Source organism: Mus caroli, chromosome 9, assembly GCF_900094665.2.
Source record: "Mus caroli chromosome 9, CAROLI_EIJ_v1.1, whole genome shotgun sequence".
NCBI classification, from domain to species: domain Eukaryota; kingdom Metazoa; phylum Chordata; class Mammalia; order Rodentia; family Muridae; genus Mus; species Mus caroli.
Genome location: NC_034578.1, coordinates 35339047 through 35353850, shown reverse-complemented (window position 1 = coordinate 35353850; position 14804 = coordinate 35339047). Strand labels below are relative to the sequence as shown.

At 34.2% G+C, this 14804-nt stretch overlaps 1 protein-coding gene and 1 pseudogene across 1 annotated transcript; both read left to right on the top strand.

The window, feature by feature from the left end:
* The first annotated feature begins 6 nt into the window (after positions 1–6).
* On the top strand, positions 7–555 carry LOC110301043 (annotated as a pseudogene).
* A 9417-nt stretch (positions 556–9972) lies between these two features.
* Positions 9973–10893, top strand: LOC110302318 (olfactory receptor 146-like). Its single transcript, XM_021173164.1, has one exon. The coding sequence runs from the start codon at positions 9973–9975 to the stop codon at positions 10891–10893; it is 921 nt and encodes a 306-aa protein (XP_021028823.1).
* The last annotated feature ends 3911 nt before the right edge of the window (positions 10894–14804 follow it).

Genomic DNA, 14804 nt, shown 5'->3' with positions numbered 1-14804 from the left:
ATCTGTAGCCCCTTACTTTACAGTAGCATCATGTCCCAACATAAGTGCCTTTCTCTTGTTTTAGGAGTTTACAATATAGGCATAGTTTGTGCATCAGCTCATGTAGGGTGTATGTTTAGGATTGATTTCTGCAGATATGATGTGATTAACCATTATTTCTGTGACCTTATTTCTATCCTTAAGCTCTCATGCTCTAATGCTTTTGTTAATGAGTTGATGATTCTAATTTTTAGTGGAATCAATATTATTGCCCCAACCCTGACCATCCTCAGTTCTTATGCTTTCATCATTATCAGCATCCAATGCATAAAATCCACTGAGGGTAGATCCAAAACCTTCAGCACCTGCAGCTCCCACATCTCAGCTCTTGCTGTCTTTTATGGTTCTGCTGCATTCATGTATCTGAAACCATCTTCTTCCAATTCTATAGATGAAGAAAAGTGTCTTCTATATTTTACACCATTATTGTTCCCATGCTCAATCAACCCCCTAATCTACAGTCTGAGGAATAAGGATGTCAATATTGCTTTGAAGAAAATGATACAAAGAAGATAATTTTTTGACAAATATAATGTGTAAAATGTATCATAACCCTTAATTTTGGCTACTACACAGTATGAATTAATATATTTAAATTTATTCATCCTATATAGTTTTCTTCATTTTATTAGAAGATTCTATTATTTTCCTTAGTTGGGCTTACTAATTTTATTTTCATCATTAACTCACCTTGTGTCTTCAATTCCATGGTCACAAGCATATTCTTAACATACTGAATATTTGCTATTAGACCTTGATATTTTTCTTGATTTTTATTTTCTCCTTTTCTATTGCACATGAAATCCAATATATAGCCATCATATTTTTTTTTCTTCTCAGCCATTCTATGTTTTATTCAGCATTTTTACTTTGGTTAAATACATTAAGCATACATTTCATAAATTCTTTAAGACTGCGTAAAACAACTGGTAACTTTCTTATAATAGTAGAAAAGTTGTTATAAATGTTAGCCTTTAGATTTCTCTGAAATAAATCGTAACAAAAGTTTGATAATATTGTTTATTACTTACTTTATTATTTTGCTTTTGAGTTTGCATGCGTATGTTTGTATGTTAATGTTATTGTACACATATATGTTGATGAATATATATATATTTAGAGGAGTTCAGAGGACAAGTACAGGTATTGATCCATAGAAACTCTCTCTCTTGTTTTTTAACAACAGTACTACCTCTTCATTGACCACAACCTAAAAGAGATATCCACACAAATCCTGTACCTCCCAGCATTCTTGTCCTGGTGCCCCAAAGAAAAAATAAACTTCTATGTACACCTCCACAAACATCTGAAGATCCATCGTAAGAACCTGCTAACACCACTGGGTTAATTTGTGCTGAGATGCTGGTCTTGGCCCTATAACTAGAACTACTTCTGATTTTCCAATGACATATTAGCACTTGGATATCCTATGTCTCAATATTAAGTACTATCTGGCTGCTCTAAACCCTGTAACCTCAAGTATTAAGAAAGATCCCAACAACACAAACAAGGTGGGAAAAATATCCATACCAAATAATACTACCAAGAGTCTAAATCCAGATGCCCACATCTCATATCAAAATCACCAACAGCACACAGACAAAAGAGAAAAACAAGACACTTTATCCATATAAATACTGTAAATGACAATATGAAATAGAAATTATAAATATGGTCAATGAATTCAAGTAGGATATTAATACTGGGATATAGACTAGGAAAGGACAAGTAGTGAAGAAACTAAATAAAATAATTAAGAATGCAGAAGGTAATTTAATTAACATAAAATATAGAATTTCTGAATAAAATGTAAATGGATAAAATATAATATACAAAATTAAACCAAACAAAACATTAAGGAGATAGACATACTAGTAAAATGAATCAATAAAAGAGTGAATAGCAGGGTTTGAAGACAAACTAGAATAAAAAGTAAAGTCAAGAAAAAAGTAAATCTAATAAAATTCAAGAATAGGTTCATCAGACACTACAAAAGCACAGAATCTGTGGGGAAGTATGAGAAAACCCAAATAAAGGCACAGAAAATGTATTTGCAAAAATTATTGAAGGAACACTTCTCAATATAAGACTGAAATTCAGTTTTCCTGACTACAGAGTCAATGGGTTTATCAATCAAGCTCCAGACACACTTTATACTCAATAATAGTTGGCCAACACAAAATAGACTCCACAGATTTGTATTTTTTGTTTGCTTTATTTTTTATTGTTTTGAATTTTTCAGAGAGAAGAAGGTAAAAACTAGAATTTCAGTGATTAGTACCAAAGAAAGAGCTATGGGAATGGAAGAATATGATGAAAGTATAGTGTGCAAAAAAAGACTTTTTTAAGTATTTTTTGAAAAAATATATCAAAAATTTTAAGAAAAGAAGCAGGGAGAAAGAAAAGAAATCATCTGTGTGGGGTGGCAGGAGTGGGGAGTGAGTTTTTTCTGAATTTTTATTTCCCTGTCCTTGGCACAGGAAGGCAGACATCTCTGGTTGTAAAGTATAGGGAAAAAAAGGCTTTTGCTGGCTATAGAGAACAAAGAGATTCTTTCTGACTGTATTTTTAGAGATCAGAGAAAACAAGCTCGGGAAACATCCAGGGGATTTACCTTCCAGGGAGAAATGCTCTAAGTTTCAGTCCCACAGTACCATTACCCGAATCACAACCCCATGAATAGGTAGATCATAAGCAGCAGAGTTGGACCTACTACTAATCAAAAAAAAAAAAAAAAAAAAAAAACCAATATAGTGCTAGAGATGGGAAGTTGGATTTGTCTCCTTTACTGCTGTAATTCCCCTGCTTATACATACATATAATGATAATTTAATTCATTGCTACTATAATAATTTTTGAACACTATATCATCTGTTAGATCAATTAGGACTATGAAATATAGGGACTGTTGAGATCATGCAGTTAGTAAGAGTGCTTCCTGCAGGGTTCAGAGTAAACACTGTAGTAGAAGTGGCTAGGTGAGGTATTAAGCATTAATGCTTAATTTCCTTATGTACTAAATGAGCTGCTTTTAATTCCATGAGAATATAGTCATTATTTCCTATAGGCTGCTTCCTATAGCATTAATATTTCAAATAGACTGACATTTCACTAATTGTTGTAGGATTTTCCCACTGCTTTTACTCAGAAAATGATTGACATCCACATATAATGTCTGTGTTTAATAGTTTTAAATCAGTTGACAAATGGTAGAGTCATTTGAAAGGAAGGAACCTGAAACAATATAGATGTCCCTGGATCAATGAATGAATAAAGTAAATGTGGTATGTTTTTTCAATGGAGTATTACTCAGCTGTCAAATACAAGGACATTGTGAAATATACAGGAAAATGGATGAAAATAGGGAAGATCATCCCAAGTGAGGTAACCTTTACAGAGAAAGACGAAAATGCTATGTACTCACTTATAAGTGGATATTAGCCATGAAGTATAAATTTGCTACAATTCACAGATCCAGATAATCTAAGAAACCATCACATTATGAATAAAAAATAGAATACACTTTGTGGGTACATGTGAGGATGGTCTGGAGAGAAATGGGGTAGGAATGGGAACAGGAGGGAACAGGTTGCTGGGATGGTGGAGGGAGAGAATATTAGGAGAGACAACTGAAAGGGATGGGGGTAAGTCTGGGATGAACTAGAAATCAGGGAAATGAAAAGTCCATGAAATCTATGAGGCTGACCCTAGTTAATATTCCTAGCATGCTGTATATGAAGTGTATACACACTATCTTCTCTAACTAGACAAGACTTCCACTTGAAGTTTTGGGACACCAACCCAGCCACAGAAAATTTGACTTAAATTTGTCCTACTTAATAGATTTCCTGGTGTATAGATGACATATAAATTGTACAAGTGGACAAACAGTAACTGATCCATCCATCTTGAGATCCATGCCATGAATCTGGGCTCAATATGACACTCCCTGGAGGTCTAAGTCCAGAGGCTGGAGACCTAGGACAGAATAAACATAACTGCAACAAAAATCAGTGAAATGAGTCTTAATGATAATCTTCTATAATCATAGATTGGTGGCTAAGACAATTGTTATCAGAGAGCTTGTCTCAGTAGCTGATGGAAACCAATTGAGAGAATCAAATATTAGGCAAAGCCCAGAGTATCCTGCATAGGAAGGAGAAGAAGGAATGTAGGAGTCAAAAGCAGTAAAGTACTCCACCAAAAAAACCTACAGAAACAACTAACCTTGGTTCATAAGTGTTCACAGAGTCTCAATCATCAATTAGGGAGCATGCATAGCACTAACCTGTAGCTTCTGCCTGTATTTTACAGTTGGGTAGCTAGGTCTTCATGTGTGATTCCTAACAGTGGAAGCAGGGATGTCTCTGACTTTGTTGCTTGAATTTGCAGCCCTGTCCTCCTACTTGGTTACCTCCTTCAGACAAGATAGGAAAGAAGGTGTCTAGTTTTGCCGCAACCTCATATGCCAAAGTTGTTTGATACCATTGGAGGCCTGGCATTTTCTGAAAAGAAATGAAAAAGTAGTGGGCAGGGATCAAGAAGAGGGAAAGATACGAAGGGGTATATCTGAGAGGTATGGAGGAAGGAAATCCTTCAGTCAAGAAGAAAATTTTCAATAAATGATGCAAGTGAAAGTGTTAATGCATGTAAAGCATCAAGGTTCATGTATAGTCAGTCATGTTTTCCAGTGTAAGTTGAATATTTGGTTTTTTTTTCTTGTAACTACAGACTATATACAAAGCAGAGTTATGATTTAACCCATCTTAAATGACTCTGGTCCAGCTGTTTCCTGGAATCCATCATAGGATATGCAATATTTTCTTCAGAATATATATGAGTGTAAATGTTACTAAACTATTTTTGCTATAATTTTTCCATGAAGAAAAATCATTATTAGTTTAATGGTGACTAGTCATTGCATATTTAGACCAATGAACTGTTCTTACATATATTTAAATACATAGAAAATGTAAGGAAAGCAGGCTATCTAAGTTAAGATACATGGACAGAGGATAGTTTCATTCCATATAAGACACTCCCTGCTTATGTATATAAATGCATGCCTTCTGAAAAGGCTCAAAAGCTTACAGCTCTTTTAATATCATTCCTTCTCAGTTTAATTTATTGGGGTTTTTTCTGTGATATTCTGCAATTCAGTGTAATATTTAAGTATGTGGATGCTTTATTGCTTACACCATGGACACTTTCATATGTGTCTCAGGTATCAGAACATCAGTCAACTATAACAGTTACCAGGAAAGTAGCATGAAAGGCCCTGGTTCAGGAACGAAATCTAGCTTAGTTTAGCCTCCAATTGTGTGGGTGAGTTATTAAGCATCAATGCTTAATTTTCTTATGCTTTTAAGTGAGGTGTTTATAATTGCTTGAGAAAATAAGCATTGTACTTAAGAAAATACTTCAGCACCATACAAATGCTCAATCAATATTGATCATTAAATAAGACCATGTCTACATGAAATAGTTTATATTCATGTTATGGATTTATAATTTTCCTTTTTGTAAACTATATGAATATCCTTTTTAAAGAATGTTCCTTGAAGGACAAATAAATGACCTAATATTTCTGTCCTACTCATTTAGTTTTTGTAAACATTAATGTGCATTTTACATAGGTAGAGCATCCCTGAGATGTGTAGAATTGACATAAAAGTGTTTGAGAGTTGGTACAGGCAAAGGCTTTAACATGTGAGACAGGCAGTTGGCATTGTCAAGACCATTCCAGTCTGAGATTAGTCTATCAGACAGGATGGAATATTAAAAAAAGATATTCTCATTTCTATTTCCAAGTTTCTATTATTTTAATTTTGATGAGCAATGTAATAAGCTTAAGTCTAATTGGGCCCGCAGAGCAACTAATGACTAAATCATGAAAATCTCCAAGGCCATTTAAAAAAGGTGTTCAAGTCTTGACAGCATGCACATGTCATGAACATCATAGTACAAATACCACATCTCAGATCCCGATGTGGACAAACCCTGAACTCCTCTGAGTACAAAAGAAGATGACTTGAGTTTTCTTTACAACACATTAGAAATTCTGATCCTGCATAAAATAGCAAGTATCTCCAGTTGCAGTGTTCTTGCTGGGATTGGGTTGGCCATCATCAGTGAGAGCATCACAGTAAATTCAAGGTCAGAATGAACTGGTGAGACATTGTTTCAGAAATCGTAGGGCCTGGGATATCGCAGCCATAGAGAACTAACTTAGCAAGCATAGACAATTAGGCTGATTCTCAGTCTTGAGAAGAAATGCACCTGGGTTCTGGCTGGGAACTTCTTTCTATATAAGTTTCTTTTTCCTAGTGATACTTTACTATATATTCACTGAATACATGACAGCTACTCAGTTACTTAAAAAGCTTTATTTTTCTAAAAAAAATAGTTTTAATTAAAAAAGCACAGACATATTTTCTTATGGACATTATTTTATGTAAGAATAAGTTATAATTTCTCTCTCATAAGCAGATAAAAAAGTAAACTATATTGTGTGACATTTGGTTGTCTCGTCTTTTATTTTAACTAAAATGTTATAAGTGTAAAACATTTTCAATTATGATTTAAATTGAATTTTTGATTGGTATTATTGAATGATTTTCTTTTAACTAATTGCCATTTACTTAAGAGTTTTGATGAAAATGTGTTCAAATCAGTGTCTTGTTTTCTCTAGTTAAAGAAATTCCCTGATTAATTTTTATTGCATTTAAAAATTACATATACTATTTCTTAATGAACATATAATTTGTAAATATTTTTTCAAGGTGAATAATTTTTTTATACTTTGATAAGAAAGTATCACAGAACTTTCTCTTTATTAACATTAAATATTAATCAAATTTAGGCTTAGGTTGTCAGAACTAATTTAATTTACAAATGTCTAGAACCCAAAGATTCCTGATGGCAGTATGTGTCCTGTTATAAAATGTATTGCCATTACTTATTGTGAGTATATTAACACTGTTAAAATTCTACTGGATGATGACCTAAACTTAATTTCCTTCAGTTGTCACTTAATGAACTAGTAAGCTGTCAGGAAACACAAGGAATCTTCCATTACATTTTTTGTTTCTTTGTTTCTCTCTTTAGTCCCCTGCTAGCCTTAACTGCTCTGAATTCTTTTACTATCTTTCATTAACTCAACATAGAAAATTTCAATTTCAGGTAATTCAGTTTGTTGTATTTGAAAATACATCGCAAATTGAAATTGGTAAATAAATGAAAAAAAGGTCAGTAAAAATGTTTCTTTTAATATCTAGAGAGATTGTATATTCAAAATTAGCATTTAAACATGATATATGTATAAGAATATTTTTGTATTATTTGTTGGAATGAATCTAAAATTATTGAGTTTTTATTTTTATCTTCTATTTAATTGTTCAATTATTGCAAAACTAACATTGAAATGAACATTTTGGGCTATTTTCTTTGAATAATTTGCTGAACATAAGTTAACCATACATATGAGAATCTATTTTCTGGATGCTCTATATGGACATACTGAGATTCGTCCCTACTTTTTAGGTGATACCTCTTACAGGTACCATCCCCCAGACACCCAACCCATTCAACTCACACCCAAACACCACCATTAACATCAATTCACAGCAAAAAGGCACATTGTCACCTGAAGTCAGACAGGTACCCATTAAGGGAGCAGGATCCAAAGGCAGGCAGGCAGGCAGGCAGGCAGGCAAGCAACAGATTCTGGGACAGCCACTTCTCCAGTTTTTTCGAGGACACACATAAAGAGCAAACTGCTCATCTGCTACATATGTTCAGGGGGCCTAGCTCCAGCCCATGTTATCCATGTGGTAGATGTTTCAGTCTCTGGGAACCCTAAAGGGTTGAAGTTACTTGGCACTCTTGGTCTTCCTGTGTGGTCCCAGTCCTCTTTAGCTACCACCATCCTTTGCCCAACTATCCCACTAAGATTTCTAGAGCTCATCCAAGATTTAGCTGTAGGATTCTGCATTGGATAGAACCTCACAGAGGACTATCATGCTATGTTCTTCTCTGCAGGTATAAGAGAGTATTATTAACAAAATCAGGGATTGGTCTCAGTTTGGCCCTATTATTGGTTGGCCAATCCTCAGTCTTTACTCTACCTTTGTTCCTCTATATCTTGGAGGCAGAACACATTTTAGGTTGAAGGTTTTGAGGGTGGGTTGATGTCCTTATCTTTTCAAAGGGAGTGATGCCAGGCTACAAAAAACAGCCACTTCCTGATCCATTTCCCCCACTTCTAGGAGTCTCAGCATGATTTGTCCCCCAAAGACCCTCTGGGGCTTTCCTCCATCCCAAGTTTCTAGCAAGTACTTGTGATTGCTCACCCATATATACCCTACCATCCTACCTATTTTCATTTTCTCTTTCGGGTTCTTCCTACATCTGATCCCCACCCCAGTATGATCCTCTCCACTTCATTTACCCCATGAGTGCCTTTCCTCTGTCCACCTCTGATATCTATTTTAGTTCCCCTTCTGATATAGAGTAAGTCATCCATTTTTGAATGTGTAGATTTTAGCATGGAAGCTTGTTGTGAATTTAATTTTCCACGATTTCTTTAATCAGTCTTAAGTAAGATGTCCAAACCAATGTCAAATTACGGATAACACTTATGTGGGGTTATTTGTTAGTTGGTTAGTTTGATTTTGGTAAAGTTGCCACACTTTCACTGCCTTTGAATTACAACCCCAAATCAAATTGTTTCCATTGCAAAGCACATGTTAAGCTGATTGATATAGCTTCGGACTTGTTTCATTTAGTAGTTTCTTAAAGAGCTGCCTTTTACCTTCTTTGTGAAGAGAGAGTGTTCATGTGTGTATAAGTGTATGTGTGTGTGCACTAGTGTAAATGTGTGTGCAGGCCTGTGTGTGTGTATAAATGGAAGCCAGGAAGTAAACTTCAACATTGATTTTTATGGATCAGTTACCTGATTATTTTTCTTATTATTATTCACTTTAAAATTGGATCCTGCCCCCTCCTATGCCTCTATTTTCTTCTCCCAGACCCAGCCATACAAATCCCTCCCTCCATTATCCCCTACCCTTCTCCTCATATAAATCTTTCACTGTTTCTTAATATTACTGTGAGATAGTTTATATTATGTGGATATTGAGAAAGATTTATTCATATATATGTGGGCTACTGATTTATGTAAATTAATCTTGTATTTTCTCACATTGCTGACAATGTCTATCACCTCTAGAAGTTATGTGGAAGTATTTTTGAGTCACTTATGTATGGTATAATATCATCTACAAATAAAGTGAAATCAATCTTAATTCATTATGCACATTTACTTTGTAAAAATAGTTAATATATATGTCTGTGTGTGTATAGATATATATGTTATATAACTGAAGAAGGAAATATATTTGTAATTCTTACATTTTTTCCTGGGAATATGCTTTTGACACCCTCTGATTCAGAGAAGTTGAAAGAAAAGGAAGAAATTTTGAAACATTAAAATACTTATTCCAGAAATTTTGTCAGTAATTTCCGTGGATTATTATGCCTCCACTATTTTGGAGTTAGGCAAACTTGTGTTTTGAAAAAGATTTTAAAGTCATCACTCCAATCAGCTACTTTACTTCCTCATATGTACTTCTGAATAAATAATGTACCCTAGAGATAGTATTTAGAAATACTTGCTTCAAAGGTTTCACATGGTGAAGCTAAAAATTAACAGTACAAAAGTTTTCAACATTAAATAGACAAAATAATTTTTGAAAGTACAATTAACTTTGAAAATCAAATATAGAAAATATTAAAGTGAGACAACTTCTAAAAAGTGAAGATGGTCCGGTAAGAAGTAATCATAAAGAATTTTAGGGGGTACCTGCTTCCAAAAGAAAACAACTGTGTCCAACAAAAGTTCCTATTTTTTCCTTTCAGAATCTGCCTGAGAACATGGAAAAAGGCAATCACTCCACAGTGACCAAATTCTTCCTCTCTGGCTTAACAGACCAACCAGAACTACAGCTGCCACTCTTCCTCCTCTTCCTTGGAATCTACCTGCTCACAGTGCTGGGGAACCTGGGCATGATCATCCTGATCCTGCTCAGCTCACACCTGCACACCCCCATGTACTTCTTCCTCAGTAGTCTGTCCTTCATTGACCTCTGCCAATCTACTGTTATTACCCCCAAAATGCTGGTGAAATTTGTTATGGAGAGGAATGAAATCTCCTACCCTGAGTGCATAACTCAACTTTGCTTCTTTGTCATTTTTGCTGTTTCAGAATGTTACATGCTGGCTGCAATGGCATATGATCGCTATGTTGCCATCTGTAGCCCCTTACTTTACAGTAGCATCATGTCTCAACATAAGTGCCTTTCTCTTGTTTTAGGAGTTTACATTATAAGCATAGTTTGTGCATCAGCTCATGTAGGATGTATATTTAGGATTGATTTCTGCAAATCTGATTTGATCAACCATTATTTCTGTGACCTTATTTCTATCCTTAAGCTCTCATGCTCTAATATTTTTGTGAATGAGCTTGTAATTCTAATTTTTAGTCTAATTAATACCATTTTCCCAACCCTGACCATCCTCAGTACTTATGCTTTCATCATTATCAGCATCATACGCATTAAATCCACTGAGGGAAGATCTAAAACCTTCAGTACCTGCAGCTCCCACATCTCAGCTGTTGCTGTCTTTTATATCTCTGCTGGATTTACATATCTGAACCCATCATCTTCCCATTCTATGGATGAAGGAAAAGTGTCTTCTATATTTTACACCATCATTGTTCCCATGCTCAACCCCCTGATCTACAGTCTGAGGAATAGGGATGTGAAAATTGCTCTGAAGAAAATGATTGAATGAAGATAATTCTTTGGATAAGTATAATGTACAAAAAAGTCTCATTAGCTCATATTCTAGGGCTACTACATAGTATGAGTTGAGTTTGTTTTAATTTTGTCATTTGTTCTTCATTTTATGAGATTCTATGACATTATTACTCCCCATGACTTTCACAATACTATTTTTCGCAATATCTTACCTCATATCTTCTTCTTGGGGGTCATTGTCATGTATCCAGAAAATATTTGGTAGTACTAGTCCTTGGTAATTTTTCTCCATATTTCCCCCTAATATAGGTATATGGCTTCTATTATGTACCAAAATAGTGTTGCTTATTAAGCATTCTGTATTTCATACAATATTTTCTGGCTTAGCTAAAATGCATTGTACATAAGTTTGACAAGTTCTTCAAGAGTCTGTGATAAACTGTTGACTTTTAATGTTAAAAAAGAAAGTTTGGAAATATATTACTTAGAGTTTATCTGAAGTAAATAGTGACACAAATGTGATAACATTGTTTACTTTTTATTTTGTTTGGTTGGTTATGCATGTATATACTTGTATATTAAATTGCATGTGTATGTATAAGTAAATGACTGTACATATCTGCATGGAAAGTTCAGAGGGAGAGTTCAGGTAATGTTCTAAGAAGCTGTCTATCTGGTTTTATAATGACAGTACTCCCTCTTCCGTGATCCATTTCCTGGAGTCCTGACAAACATCCCTGTGTATACCTTTACAAACTCTTAAATATCTACAATAAGAATATGTGAAAAATCACTGGGTTCATTATTGAACTAAGAAACTGAAATTTGCACAATGGAATTAGAACTAAACCTTCTTCTGATATTCCAATTGCATATCAACAGTGATTGTGAACATTAAGCTCATTTGGTTGCTCAAAAACCTGATACCATCATGAGAATTGCCAAGATCCCAATAACCACACAACAAAGTAGAACAAATATCCATACCATGAGACACTATTAAGCTTCTGCCTCCACATGTCCAGGTCTCCTAGTGAATCCACCAAATCACATAGACAAAAGATAAAAGCAAGATGTTTTATCACTATGAAAATAACATAGACTTTAAAAAGACAAATAATACAAAACAGAACTTATAAATATGGTCAAAGAATTAAAATAGGGTATTAATGCTGATTGTAGACTCAGAAAATAAAAATAGTTAAGAAAAGAAGTGGGAGTGAGTGGGTAGGGGAACAGAACGGGCAGATGATATAGGGGATTTTCAAGATAGCATTTAAAATGTAAATGAAGAAAATATCTAATAAAAATTTGAAAAAAAGTTAAATAATTAAGGATAAAAATTTGTTTGAATTAGTTAATTTAAAATTAGAATTTCTAAAGAAAATGTAAATGTAATAAAACTGTAAACTACAAAATTGAAGAAACTTAACAAAACATGTAATATTAAAACAATACCAGTCAAATAATCAAGTTTAAGAGATATTATCAGGTACTGAAGACAAAGTAGAATTATATCACTAATTCAAAGAAAATGATAAATTGAATAAAACCTAAGAAGAGAGCCATAAGTCACTACTAAAGCATGAAATATATGGTATTAAAAGAAGTTACCCAAATAAAAGCACAGAAAACATACTTGTCAAACTCACTAAAGGAACATGTTCAAATCTAAGGCTGAAAGTCAGGATTTTGTTCTCCTCTATAGAAAGACACTGGGTATATCATTCAAACTCCAGACAGCCTTTATGCTCAGAAATAGTTAGCCAACACAAAATAGACTTAATAACTACTTTGCATTTTTTGGTTTATCTTAACTTTTGGGTTTGTTTGTTTGATTTTTCAGAGAGAGAGGTATGGGGTGAAATCTTGAATTTCAGTGCAGTACAGGGGGAAGATATATGGGAAGGAAAAATGTGATAAAAAAGAGTATATAAAAAATGTTTATTTCATAATATTATTTTAAAAGTTTAGCAGGAAATTTTAAGAGGGGAACAAGACATAAAGACACCAAAGGAGCAATGTGAGGAGGCAGGCACACAGAAACAAAAGAACATTTCCTAAATTGAAGGAAGAAAATGTATATCACAGAGCAAGTGCAATATGGTCCACTCACTAGAAAGAACCAAAAAGGAGTTCCCTAGTAATATACTACTGAAACACTAAACATAAATAACAAATAAAATTATTGAATGCCACAGGAAATACCTGTAGCATGTATATTTACAAACAAGCTTGTTCTTTCTCAAGAGCTCTGCTGTGCTAAGCTAGGCTATGTGACCAACAGCTGCCTGCTTCAGTCAGCTCTACTTACTGTCAGATAATTCTTTTTCCAGGAATTCCAGGAGCTGAGATCCTTCTCCATCACCCTGAGGCAAGCTCAGCCAAACTGCCAATGACCACGTATGCTGTGCCCTTTTTCTTCCCACCTTTGTTCTGTGGATGGAAAACAGAAGACTGTTCTTACACTTTAAAACAAGAGAGATAACACAAATCCTGGTGCAGAATCTATTGCTCTAAATTCACCAGCTATCCTATATCAGAATTCTGATGGTGGTGGAAGATACCACTGGTTCTAGTAGCCCCCAGGTCTTACATGAAATTTGTGTACCACTCCCCATAGCCTGGACAAAAAAACAAAAAAAGTAACCACTTTATCTTGTTCCTTTCCTCTTACTCCTGGGACCAGAAAATTCAACCTTATCCCCTTTGCCCAGAAGTCTTTATTTGCCCAATGTCTTTATTGACACAATCAAGAAACAAATGGGGAATCAATACCTTCCTCTACAAAGACCACATCACGTATGAAGATATGACCCTTTGAACACCAGTTCATTTTTTTGCATTGTGATCACTTCATTAGATGATTTAAAGGCTTTCAATAAATCCAATATCTCTTCATAGGAATTTCCTGGAGAATCTAGGTATACAAAATACATATCTAAACATCATAAAATATAATATACAAGACTAGAACAAACATAATGTTAAATAATTAAAAATTCAAATAATTTTACTAAAATCCTGCATAAGACAAGGATGTCTACTCTCTTCACTCCTGTTAAATATAGAGCTTGTGTGGATGTAGGTGAAATGTAAATAGAAGTAGAAATCAAGGTATCCTTAGTGGTAGATGATATGATCCTAGACATAGAACTTAAGACTATACCAAAAAGTATGTATAGCAGTTAAAGCATTTAGCAAAGTATAATAATATAAAATCAACACATCTAGATCAGCAGGCTTCTATATACAAAAATAAAACAAAACATGAAAAGAATACCATTCACAATAGTGTTCAATAGTTAAATATTTTGGAATAAAGTTAAGGAATTCAAGGATATGCTCAGTACAGCTTTATGAAAAAAGTGAAAAAAAAAGTCAAAGAAAACACCAAGAGCTGAAGATCTTACATTCTTGTTGTGATAATATTGTAGAAATGGCAGCCTATCAAAAAAGTCTACAATGGCAATACATTCTCATGATTCATTAAAAATGAACAAAAAAGTATTAAAGGTTATGAGAAATCACAAATACCCAGGCAACCCAAGGAAATTTTGAACAATAAGTGGTGCAGGATAGTGCAAGCACCAGTTTTCCAGATTTAAATTTTGTTTTAGTGTTTACCTATAGGACCCAAACTAAGAGTTACCATCCAATCTTGATGGTAAGACTTTGTTAGTGAAGATACCATGTACTTGACTCATATGGTATAGAGAACTCATGTTAGCACCAACTTCTTAGTGCCAAAACTACTGTCTAGCTTTCATCATGCACACATGTGCCTTTCATGCTATTAGAGGAGAAAAACCAGTAGTCCTGCTTAGTTGTGATCCTTGATGTAGTGGCTATTCCTGGTTGTCAACTTGACTATATTTGGAATGAACTACAATCCAGAATTGGCTCACCAGTGACCCTTATCTGGAGGCTTGGAGATCCTTATCT